The following is a 12,791-nucleotide window of genomic DNA, read 5'->3' as shown; positions in this document are numbered from 1 at the left end:
GGAACAGGGGTCTGGGGGGGGGCAGTCAGGAAGGGGGGAGGGTTGGATGGGGCAGCAGGGGCAGGGATTCCCAGGGCTGTCAGGGGACAGGGAGAAGGGTGGTTGGATGGGGCAGGGGTCCCGGGGGGGGGGGCTGTTAGGAATGAGAGGAGGGATTGGATGGGGCGGCGAGGGTCCGGGGGCGGTCAGGGGACAGGGAGCGAAGGTGTGTGGATGGGGCAGGGGTCCCAGAGGGGCCGTCAGGGAACGGGGGGGTTGGATAGGACAAGAGTCCCGGGGAGGGGGGGAGGGCAAATAGGAGGTGGGGGCTGGGCCATGACTCCCTCCCCTAACCGGCCTTCCATACAATTTACGAAACCCGATGCGGCCCTCAGGCCAAAAAAAAAATTTGCCCACCCCTGCTCTAGTCTGACGTCCTGTATGACACCAGCTCCAGAACTGCAAGCGGGTCTCCTCTCAGTCTGGTTTTTCATACGCTCATAGAGATTGAGTTTTCTCCCTCTCAGGCATTTTTTTGAGACCTCAATTTTTGTGGAGCTTCTCTGCACCCTCTTCCGTTTTTCAACATCCCTTTAAAAATGTGGGCACCAGAACTAGATGCAGAATCACAGTATTGGCCTCGTCCATTCTCGCATGAGGGATAATTTCTCTGCAACTCTCTCATTGAAGAACTCACAAAGCTTCACCAATTAGTTAAATTTTCTTTTATATGGTCAAGACTCATAGTAATGCAAACAACGGTCACTTTATTGTAATCTCTAACTGTACCATGAAAGGCACATAACAAACTTCAATGTAACAAAATAATTCCGCTATGTTTTCACAAGCACACTCCCTCTCTCGGATGGTCCTGACAGGAAGATCCTTTCACAGAAAGGATTATTTCGTTTGTGCATGCATATAGCTCATTATTGCAAACGTATCAATGTACACGTCAGAAGGCAACAGACACCAAATCCAGACATTGACCATCTTGAGATTTCTAACCGATGCAGAATAAATAACATCTTTATATCACACAGCTTTCTAGTACCAAGTGTAGAATACAAGATATTGCCTTTTCAACTGCCTGCACCCCGCCTTACAAAGACTGATTTGCAACAAATGATGAGTATTATGATAAAAGCAAGGACGTGTCTTGTTATGGGTCAATGCTGTCTATTCATGTAAGTTAATTGCTTGTGAATCCAAGTAGAACACAACTTGAGCAAAACCACCACATCTGTGAAATCAAGTGAATGATTTCGGACTTTTTTTGGTTGGAGTATAAAGCAAAAGGCCCTGATCCTACAATTGGATCCATATCAGGAGACCCTCATGGAGGCCCATGAACAACTTAGGGGCTCTGCATGCTTGCAAAAGGTCTGTCTTGTACAGACTGGATTGCAGGATCTGGACTGAAAGTAGCCCGCTTTCTCGACTGCATAAAGCACTATTTGCATACTTAACCCTTTAATTACATCCTTCCCCCTATATTTTAACAAAATAAATAACAAGAACAAATAGGGCTCATACCATGTTGGGGTCTCTTCAATTATATGGGTGCTTTACACCTTTCAGTTTGGCCAGGGTCATACCAATGTGCAGCACATACCATTTCAAGGAAAACGGGTTTGCCAACAATGAACGCGTGAAGATGGGTAGGAGGGAAACCTTACATATTGCACACCACCACTGGGGAATAAGCTGACAGAGGAGCAGGTATTTCGTACAATCCTTTTGACCACAGGAACTTTGGCTTATCCAATCAGTTGGCAAGAAAAAAAATAAATCTGACCCCGTGAATTCAGAATAATTTCTCTTTTCCATTTTTGAGAGTTGAACTCTGATAACTTCAATGTGATATAGCTGTGTATATTATATAATGTTGTATATACTCTGTGTATGTGCACATATATATAGTGTCTACATCAAACACATCCATGGACATAGATCTGTGGTCATCCCCAGAGATACAATCCTAGAACCTGAAAATTTTGCCTGTTCTGCAGGAGGGGGATCATCTTTTGTGCAGGAACTCAACGTGACTCAGTAGAGAGGGGAGAAACTCCAACGCCAGTAAGGTGGACTTTTAAGGCTTGGAGACTTTGCCCACACCCGAGTTAAATCCGGCTTTGGCTTGTGCTGTTGTGGAAGGGAAAACCGCTTTCAATGGATGCAGATCTTCTCCATTGCTAGCAAGAGAGAGGCTAAGAGATGCTCTAGAGGATAGCGGTGCGAATCTAGCTCCACAGGTGATCTCTACATCTCCTATCATCTGCAGGAATCGGTGGCCAGCAGTTGGAGGGTGGTCTTATTACACAGCACACTGCAGTGAGGTGCTGGGTGCCAACAAATACTGCCCCCTATTGAGCCGCCTGTATGCGTCACTGCTCACTCTCCCTGCACTGGCTAGAGAGTACCATGGCAGCATTTGGCTATCTATCTTACACACAATGCAAACACTCATACATAATGGGCAAAATTCACTGGTATGTTCTGAATGCTTTTCCCCACTCTGGCAACATAAAGCCATCACAAACTGGGCAGCAGAGTGATGAAAAGTAGCCAGTGTTTATGGAAAATCTGGCCCGTTTTCTAGCAAAAAATGTATCAGGCAGCAATGCTGTCGCGAATTTTGCAGTGTTCATTATTTGCTCTATAATACTGTCTCCCATATAGCAATAACACTGATTACGTTGCCCTGTACCGAAAAACTGAAGTCCTTAATGTTAGCAAAAACACACTCGCATTTCTTATAAAAATATCACACTCCTTATTTATAAAATAACCTTTTGTTAAGAAAAGTTTCCAGTTAAAAATATGATATAATCAAAATATGGTAAACTATGGCTGTAAAATACTTAATCCCTAATTACAATATTCATTTTAAAAAAGGCGTTGTGCTGTAAATATTAGTTGTAATGCTTTGCCCCATATTTACTGATGGTAAAATATCATAATACCTGTTCATTTTAATTTCATTAGGACACTCCATCTCGAAAGCTGCACCTGCTGCATTTCTGATAGAACATCTTCATCCTTTCATCAGAACTATTTAAATTGGAAAGTATTTAATGATGCATGAAAAGCCTTGTTTAAAGTAAGAACAAAACTACGTTAACTGAAAACAGTCATGCTAACAATGCAGTGGCATACATATTATTTGCAACAGGAAAGTATTTTTTCACCTTCCAGAAAGTTAGTGTTTAGGAAAAAAAACAACAACGATTGTCTATACGTATTATTAAAGGAAGGAAGCATATTCTTTGTATAAAAAAGTATTTTAGAACAAAAATAAAAAGGGTCTATATAAAGATCCAAACATATATAAACATATATAATTTTATATATTTATATATGTATATTATATATATTTAAGGTACTTTGGTCAGCAAACATTATTGCTACATCATTATATATGATGTTATTTTTCATTTTTCTTAAAAAAAATAAAGACGACGTTTAGAAGCTTTCTAAGTTCCCACGTAACATCAATCTGATTTTTGTAAACTTTACAAAATGCTGAACAAAAGCTCTGTTTGGAACTATATTCCAAAGTAAATTTTTGGAAGAACTGGGATCACACACTATGTCAACTGCAACTTAACGCACCGTTTTCCAAGGCATTATGAACATGCATAGAGTTTCTTGTCTAGTTATTGCTTAAGTCTCATCTTCTTGATACTGGCATTTAGGAGATTTACATTTCTTTGGCTTGACAGAACACAACAAAGAAACTGACATTTTCTTTTTAGCATCTAAAGAAGCTAAAGCGATGGCTATACAACAAGAGGCAAAGGCATCTTTAGGGAAAAACAAAACGAAAAACAAAACACCCAAGCAAAAAACCCCCAAACCAAAAAAAGACAAACCCGACTAGACTCGAGAGCTTTCCCGAGGCAGGAAGAAGAAACTTCGGATTATCTTTGATTAGGTTAAATAAAGAAACGATGTTGTGCTTCTCCAAACTGAAATAAGACAATCCGTGTTTTGCAAAAACTACTTCCAAATAAGAGAGAGAATGTCTCTCTCCCTCTGACCGATTAACCTAGACAAGGCTCTGTCATGTCACACAATCTCTATCCCTACTGCCTGGGTACTACTCAAAGTGCAATGGTAGCTAAGGCCTTGATTTGTAGTAGCAAAGAGCAAGGTGTGTAGGGGGAGGGAAAAAAACATATGGCACCAGACACATTTCAAGGAAACACCGATAGATTTCAAGTCTTTCTAATAGTGCAGGTAGCCAGTCCTGCCACAGTAAAGCTGTGGAGCTTAAACAACGAACTCTGGAACTTCATCATGGGTCAGATCCAAAGAGAAGTATTTGCTCGTTCTTTTGACTGGGAAACTTTCTTGGATATTGATACATTGCTGAGCCAAGCAGCCGTTACAATAGAGACCGTCTTCATCCAGTTCGTGGCCACAGCCAAACGTGTAGCTCTGAGCAGTGTCCGCTAGCTGCAAGAAGTCTTTTTGGTAAAGCCGGATGTCATCCAGGCTTAAGCTGTGCCGGTCGGTGGAAGTCTTTGGTTTTCTGCAGACGGTCTGTACAAAAGAGAAGGTTACAGGAAGAGCGTTCGCAAGAATCAGTCATGAATCTAAAAACTACAACACTGGAGCACCTGATACGGCAGCCAGACAGCACCATTATGCATTTGATGTTCTTTGCTCACCTTAAATAGAACTCTCACGTTACATATACATTTGGAGATATGGTGAATATGACCAGGGACTGAGGGGGAGATTTTTAAAGGCAAAAATAGCAGTTAGGTGCCAAGTCAGCAAAATTCAGGTCAAATTCTGACCCTACTAAAAAGTCACTGGCAAAACCCCCATTGACTTCAGTAGGGTCAAGAGTCACCTTAGGTGTTTAGAAACAAGGTTTTGTTTGGACTCATTCTAAAGATAGGGGCCAGCTGTCCAATTCAAATCCAGATGTGGGGTTGGATTTCAAATAACCCCTAGATCTGGGATCTTGGTTTGGACCCATCTCTAGACAGTGATAACAGTCTGGTACAGTCATTCAGGAGAGCAAGCAAGTCAGATCCAGCACTGAGAGTTAGGCCAGGGGTGGCCAACCTGAGCCTGAGAAGGAACCAGAATTTACCAATGTACATTGCCAAAGAGCCACAGGAATACGTCAGCAGCCCATCAGCTCCCCAGCCCCGCTCCCAGAGCCTCCCGCCCACTGGCGGCCCCGCCGATCAGCGCCTCCTCCTCCCTCCCAATCAGCTGTTTCGTGGTGTGCAGGAGGCTCGGGGTGGGGGAGGGGAGGAACGAGGGCACGGCAGGCTCGGGGTGGGCGGGAAGGGGTGGAGTGGCGGCAGGGCCTGTGGCAGAGCCAGGGGCTGAGCAGTGAGCACCCCCCGGCACATTGGAAAGTTGGCGCCTGTAGCTCCAGCCCTGGAGTTGGTGCCTGTACAAGGAGTCGCGTATTAACTTCTGAAGAGCCGCATGCGGCTCCGGAGCCAGAGGTTGGCCACCCCCGAGTTAGGGGATGTCTATTCTGGAGTGGAAGGTGTGATTTCCAGCTCAAGCAGACATTCCCGTGTGCTCCTTGGAATGGTCTCTGCAGACAAAGTGAAAGCAGGATATGGGTGACGCTGGGGTGTTAAGTGAAACTGTTGAAGCCGATACTGCTGTATGTCTCTGGACAAAGGAAACTCTCCTGGGCATTGTAACACACCACCAGTGGGGATCAAGATTAGTGATGAGTCACCTCAGACGGGCTGTGGGTTTGGTTTGGATAAAAAACTGGGATATAGGACTGGTGTATTCCAATCTATGAAAGTCTCTGGGATCCTGAGATTTGATCCGCTGTCCTTGTAAGATTTCCAGCATTCCCTGTTTCTGGTGGGGTGAGAAATGCGGCGGGAAAAGGCCCTCCCTGCCGCCTGCTTCCAAAAGGCCCAGGTTTGCAAAAAGGAAATATGTTTTTTCACCCCCAAAAGCTAAAATTTACCCAAACTCAAAGAAATTCCATCCGAGTTTGGAGTAAGGTATTGGACGTTTTTTTTCCTCCCCTCCAGATTGGTTTGTCCGTGTCTAATCAAGACACATTGTTTGCTTTAGATCAAGCCGTATGTCTGAAGTCTCAACGCAGGCATACCTGGGGCAACGAGTCGCTGCTTTGACCACGAAGTCTGACCACTGTTTCTGAAGAGCTGGACGTGGATGAGCTCACTTCCTTTACGATTAACCCTGAATTAGGAAACAAGAAGCAGATCTAAATTCTGGAGTGATTTAGAGTCACCTTCTGGGTTGCTAGGAGATGTAGCGGTCTGGTTAAGTCACCTTACGGAAGGCGACATTTAAAATTGCACAGATGAAAATACTCGGTATCAACATTTTGTCACATCCAAAGAGATCCTCTTTAGTTACTCGGGGCCAGATTCATAAATCAATCTAGAGGGAGTCTGCACTGGTGTCTCTTTAACACGTATGTTACGCCAATGTAGCCTCCCTCGGGCACACAGGACCAAATTCAGAGGTGCAATGTACATTAGATCCCTTTATATTAATCTTCGACACCTCTGCTTACACACAGAACGTCACTGTATACATAGGTCCAAGCAATTGTGAGTTACACAATAAAGGCCCTAAGATGATGCAAGAGGTTGAGGTTTTCCCTGCCCCACTTTAACTTGTGTCTTTCTCCAGCTCCTCAGCAGATACAACTCCCATCAGCGGAGCAGAGAGGATTTCAGAAGCACGTGGAGAAACTACGTATAAAGAGTTCACCATACTCCCTGCCTCTGCATTTGGCTCCTTGAGTTGCTTCTCTAGCCACAGTCGAAAGCTGAGATTATTAAAAGATACAGACTCAGTTTCAATTAACTCCTACGCAAAATGTAAACAAAGCCAATAACTCATTATTCCTGAAGAAAGAAAATAATGGAATGAACCTCTATAGCTCTGGCACTATATTGGAGCCCCAAGGTGAAGGGTTCTACTGAGGTTGGTAGGAGTTTTGTCATGGACTTCAGCGAGGTCAGGATTCCAACTCTGGCTTATAGGTGGCCTGTGACTGAGGGAGAAAACCGGGATGACAATGCCAGGAGACTCCATCAGAGCTTCACTGATTTACACCTGCTCAGGATCTGGCCCTATATGTTTGTACGCTGATGGGCTAACGGTGTTCACGTTATAGTGCTGGAACTTCAAACTTCGGTCCACAGTTTTCTCACCTTAAGAATGCATCAGGTGTTATTGTCAGCATTAGAGCTACCTAATCTTAAACAGTTATAAACCCTCCCCATAATCTCCTGCACTTGGGTGAAGCTGAAAGGTCATTAGTATTTAGGAATAGGAAGTTCTCCTTTTCTAGGCACGCCGCAAATATCTGAAATACAAATTCCGGCACGCCTGGGTCAGGGCTCCAGGGCGTAGCAACAGTTCACTGACACAGTCTCTCCAGAGGGCAGGGTGGCTTTCATCTGACAAAGGGCAAAGCTGACAGAGGAGAAGTACTGAAGCGTTCCTGTCCTTTGAGTGCAGACAGGAAAGGGAAGCGAGATCAAGAAAAGAAACTATGAAAATGGAGACAAAATGTGTTAAAGTATCTTCATTTGGAGTGAAGGCCAACATGGCAAAACCCCCATGCAGGTCAGTTTAACAACCCCGTTTACAAGAAAGGTTTTACTTTCTATCTAGATGAAAGAAGAAAGGGCCCTGTGTAAAGATCATTAGAACTGGTGCTAGTAATTCAGAAAGTAACTGAATTAGTTTTTAATCTCTCACAAATTAAGAGACTAAAGGGATATTTAAAAACAAATCACAATTTTGTCGGATGAGGTTTCACCTGCGATTGTTACAAGCAACACCTACAGTTGCTATAGCTACAAGAGACTAGAGAAAGAGATGATTCCTCCCTATTTTTTCCAGTTTGTGCCTTTACTGGCCTTGTGCGTAGAGTCAGTTTCACCATTTCCCCTGGATGGTCAGTCAATCTCCTTTCAATTGTGGGCCTGTCACCCAGCAACAAAGGAGTGAAAACCCCATTTAATAAAAGGGGAATAGGATTGCAGAACGACAGCGAGTGCCAAACGCCCTCCAGGGCAGGTGCAGAGCCTGCATCTTCCAACTTATTTCTGAAATGGTCTAGATTTCAAGTCGATGATGTCGTTCAAAATGGGAATGGAGCACAGAAAAGTAAAATCCTCCAAACAAATAGCCTTTGGCGCAACTGATGACCTCACCTAAGAACCCATTTTACATACGTAAATGAGTCAGATTTTCCGGAACTCTGGATATGTGCATCTGCACAACTATTTGCGACTGCGCCACGGTAAATTGCACGCTCATATAGACGGGATCTGCACGTGATGACGGAAACCACACGTGCAATCGGGGACCTGTGCATGCGCACACCCGTTCTGAAGATATGACAGGTTTTGTTCCTCAACTCTTGGACTCAAGAAAAACAATTGGGACTGCCTGTTGAGCCAAATTCTGCCTCGTGTAAGTGGGCTAAACTTCCAGTAGCTCCAAAGGAGAGAGAGACGCTTACACCAGGACTGAATTTGGCTGTGTGTCTATTTTCACTCAGTATGAAATTCACCCGTGTGCATAAAGTTTTATTTGGAGGGATTAGTTGGGACTGAAGCGATGTGGTAAATAGACTTTCTGCCAAGAGGTGAATTTCACCCTAGATGTACTGATCAAAAGATACAGTACAGATATTACAAGCTACTGAAGAGAAATGTGCTTTTAAGATCCCCCCACTCCTGGCAATCTCTTATCTTAAAGCATCACCATGGTTTCCAGTACACGTTCATCTGATCTTTAGTTGGACCCATTGCTACTGTGCAAACCCTTGGTTGCTGGTCCCTTGAGCGGTTGCAAGTTTCACTTCACTCCAAATTAAAACTGGAATTTGCACCATCGAACCCAACTCTAAATTAAATTAAATTAAATTAAATTAATGGAGATATCCCATCTCCTAGAACTGGAAGGGACCTTGAAAGGTCATCGAGTCCAGCCCCCTGCCTTCACTAGCAGGACCAAGTACTGATTTTGCCCCAGATCCCCAAGTGGCCCCCTCAAGGATTGAACTCTCAACCCTGGGTTTAGCAGGCCAATGCTCAAACCACTGAGCTATCCCTCCCCCCCAAAATTAATGGAGCTATTCTATCTCCTAGAATTGGAAGGGACCTTGGGTCCAGCCCCCTGCCTTCACTAATAGGACCAAGTACTGATTTTGCCCTAGAACCCGTAAAGTAGCCCCCTCAAGGATTGAACTCACAAACCTGGGTTTAAGCAGGCTAATGCTCAAACCACTGAGCTATCCCTCCTCCCCTAAGAACTTCTGTCTACGTGTGCTCGGAGTGATTTCACCCATCATGATAGAAAGCAAGGTCAGGCATTTCCCCATGGCATTTTACCTGAGTGTCCATTAAACTTCCGTGATGTCAGCATATCCTCAGTGATGTAGATACACATGTCTGGGCTAACCTCGAGGGGCGACTCATTTGTCTGCTCCAGCTCTCGGGGGTCATCCACCAGCATTTCTATTTCTGAAGAGGAAGAAAAGATTGAATGATTTTCTAACACGGAAAGAGTGCCTGAAACAAAAAACCAAACCAAACCCACCAGAGGCTCTCTGCACTATACAATGGTCACTACCGGCCAGCAGCTGCCGCATAAAGACAATTCTTGAGTCCATTACAGCTGCAGAGTCCTAAAAAGCAGCACTGAATGCCAGTCACGAGTGCAGAAATGCTTGTGAAATTGATCATCTATTCTGTGTATTACGGTAGCGTCTATAGTTCTAAGCCGCATGGTTGCTAGGTGTGGCCCTAACTAGCTCAGGGGACATCCACACAGCAACTGGGAGGTGCTGTTCCCAGCCCGGGGAGACAGACCCCCACTAGCTCAGCTCAAGCCAGTGCACTCAAAGTAGCAGCGTGACCGCTGCGGCATGGGCGGGCACAAGTCCAAGCTGGCCTAGTGGCCTGGATTCGAGCTCTGGTGGCTGGCCCGGGCTACTGCCTGTGCCACAGTGTCCACACTGCTGTTTTTAGCGCACTACCCACCTCTAAGCGCCAGTGCGGACGGACTCCCAGGGGCCCAATCACCCGCATTTTGATGCTGGAAAGGGATGTCTGTGGGTGTGACATGCAGGGGGGAAATCATTTGCCCCCTGGCTGTCTTTGGCCAGCGCTCCATCCTACCAGCAATATTCAGCGCCGTGCCTGCTTCTGATTGGATGCTGCGATGCCCAGCCCTGATTCCCCCCCCCCCCCCCGGTGTCTCTAGCATCCCCCCAAGCGATTTCAAGCTACGATACTAGACTGATGAGGTCGAGCTGCTTGGAACTGGTACAACACAAAGCGCTTTCCCTGCCAGCAGCACTGACATAGCGGTCTGAGACAGAAATCTATTCTTTCCTACGTGCAGCCTATCTCAGGGGCTCAGCTGTGCCCGGATGGAGCGCAATCCCCCTGATGGTGGTCACAGATCTATCGCAACTCAGCAGCCAGTGAGCCAGACTGCAGAGCACGCACATGGCAGGGCCATCCGCTCGGCTCACCGTCATCCTGAGAGTCCTCCTCCAGCCGGTCCTTCCCCCCGCTCTCCACCCCGGAGGTGTGGGAGCTGCCATGGCTGGTCATGGAGCTGCAGGTTTTCAGTTTGCGGTGCACGGCGGTGCCCAGAAAGCTGTCCTCCGGCCCCATCTCCCTGGGCTTGGTGTCCGCCTCAATGCCGGAGGTGTGGGAGCTGCTATGGCTGGTCGTGGAGTGCCGCGAGAGGCGCTTGTGCTTGGCGCTGCCCGCGCTGCTCCCGCTGGCTCGGGAGCGTTTCTCCAGCTGGTCCATGTCCAGGTCCACCGTGTCGCTGATGTAAGACTCCCGGTACTGCTTCTTCTCTGCAAGGCAAGCCAGCAGCATGGTCACCCCCCACGGGAGCCTGGCGGGCTGCCAGGGGTGCCAGTGCACCCAGGATACATACCGACTCTGGGCCAGATTGGGCCTGGGGGCGAGAAGCTGCTTGTTCCCTCTCTTACCCATCCTGTGTCTCCTGCCTCTGGGCAGCTGCTAGGCAACGGGGCAGGGACAGGCCCTTCCCAGCATCCCAGCAGACAGGGCCATGGCCCTCAGAGCAACTGGCTGAGCACACAAGTGGGGACCAGCTGCCCTGCAGGCGTGATGGCAGGGGCACTCCCTCCCCAGGCTGGATTCTGACATCCCTCTCTCCTCCTTCCCCCTCTGAACAGCCCCAACCCCGGCAGGGCCAGAGCCCTCCCTGGTAGTTCTAGACTACCTTGGGTCAGGCAGCGCAAGGGTCAGACCCAGCAGCAAAGGGAGCACTGACACTACTCCCTCCCAGCACCTCTGTGGTGATGTGCAGCCCCAGAGGGGGCCAGAAGAGGGAGATGGAGCCAGAACAAGCCCCCACCCCCAGCCTGTGAAATACCAGCTAAACGGGACCATGCAGGGTGCACCCTCCCCTGTAATCTCTGTATCCTGATGCACAATCCCACCCCCCGTGCATTAAGGCCTAGTCAGGCTCTGTTGATGCAGTGCAGCGATCTAATTAGGGTTGTGTTTATCACAGCACAGGGCCTCCTCCTGACTTCTCTGATAGCCCGTGGCCTTATCAGTAGGCCAGCATCTGCCTCCGTCATGGTTATCGCACAGCCTGTTCTGCTGACGTTCAGCCCACACAAACAACGGCACGCAGCAGATTTCCCACAGGGAACACATTCCTGATCTAAGTGAGCTGCAGGCCACGTCAGGCCGGCTCTGATTGGGAACACGCTGGACAACACTGGATCCCCACACAGCTCCTCGGATGGAGATGGAAGGGATTTCTAGTGGCATCGCAGCGCACCAGGGTAAATTCAAACCATTGGGCTTCAGGATTGTGGAAACTGAAGGCAGGCCGAGTTTCAGGGCAAAGGCCCGGTCCTTGCCTGGCTGCCTTTCGCTGAAAGAGGCAGCGCGGCAGGCCAGGGGCCGAGTGCACTGGGGAACTCAGGCCGGGACACAAGGAGATCGGTTGCCTCTCTCATGCTGGAGCTGCTAACGTGACTGCGTCCTGCTGAACGGCACAGGCTCGTGCACCTCTACACACAGCTCTCTGCAGTTTGGTCCCAGTGCTGGCAAACAGCACGGAGTCCAGGGAAACGGCTCTGGGCACTCAACGGTGCAGGGCTGAATCTTCAGCCCCAGTCTGTCTGCTGTGCAAGCCGGCCAGCGTCACCCCCATGGGGTATAGAGGGGCAGCAGCTCTGATCCCCCACCATAACCCCCGGCTTGGGGACTCACATGACCCCCATGGCACACCCCCACTGGCTATGCCACCTGCACTCTCCCAGCCTCCTCTCAGGCTCCTAGACCGTGCCCATCACCATGGTGTCTGATCTCCGTCGTGGGGCTTGACTCCTTGGTGTCATATGGCTCTGGATTCCCTCTGCACTTCCTAGCACAGTGGGGAGATGGCTTTTGGCCCTCACACGGAGGGGTTTGCCCCTTCGATAGTAACAGCCGGGGCTGAAACTCCCCCTGATTTCAAGAGCACCAGGAGGTGAGGAGCTGCCCGGCCCAACAGCCCACAGTCCAAGTCCCTCCTCCCAGCACGGGCGGGAACTCGTTCAGAAACCTGTGCACACAAACTGTACGGCACGTGAGCCAGAGCAGGAAACCACAAGAGTAAGGCAAGCCGGGCCGGCTCGTGCCTAGAGCACGCTGAGCGGCACGGGTGCTGCAGGAGACGCTGGGCTCTGGCACGGATGGCCGTGCCGCTGCGTCAATTCTGTCATGTCAGGGGGGCCGGTCGCTTTCTTGTCAGTTTTACGCAATCGCCTC

At 48.2% G+C, this 12,791-nt stretch overlaps 1 protein-coding gene across 3 annotated transcripts in view; it reads right to left on the bottom strand.

Annotated features, from left to right (window-relative positions):
- Window positions 1-689: 689 nt before the first annotated feature.
- FRMD6 (FERM domain containing 6) overlaps window positions 690-12,791 on the bottom strand; it is a 73,782-nt gene continuing 61,680 nt past the window's right edge. For all 3 annotated transcript variants that reach the window (XM_034768394.1, XM_034768395.1, XM_034768396.1), the window contains 4 exons: window positions 10,514-10,849; window positions 9,366-9,497; window positions 6,092-6,183; window positions 690-4,527 (listed from right to left, as the gene is read on the bottom strand). In XM_034768394.1, coding sequence (XP_034624285.1) covers window positions 4,255-4,527; window positions 6,092-6,183; window positions 9,366-9,497; window positions 10,514-10,849 — 833 coding nt within the window. In that variant the 3' untranslated portion in view covers window positions 690-4,254. The remainder of the gene's footprint in view (window positions 4,528-6,091; window positions 6,184-9,365; window positions 9,498-10,513; window positions 10,850-12,791) is intronic.

Source organism: Trachemys scripta, chromosome 4 (genome assembly GCF_013100865.1).
Source record: "Trachemys scripta elegans isolate TJP31775 chromosome 4, CAS_Tse_1.0, whole genome shotgun sequence".
In the NCBI taxonomy this organism is placed as follows: Eukaryota; Metazoa; Chordata; order Testudines; family Emydidae; genus Trachemys; species Trachemys scripta.
Note: the sequence above shows the minus strand (reverse complement) of the source record. Positions and strands in the feature narration are given on the sequence as shown.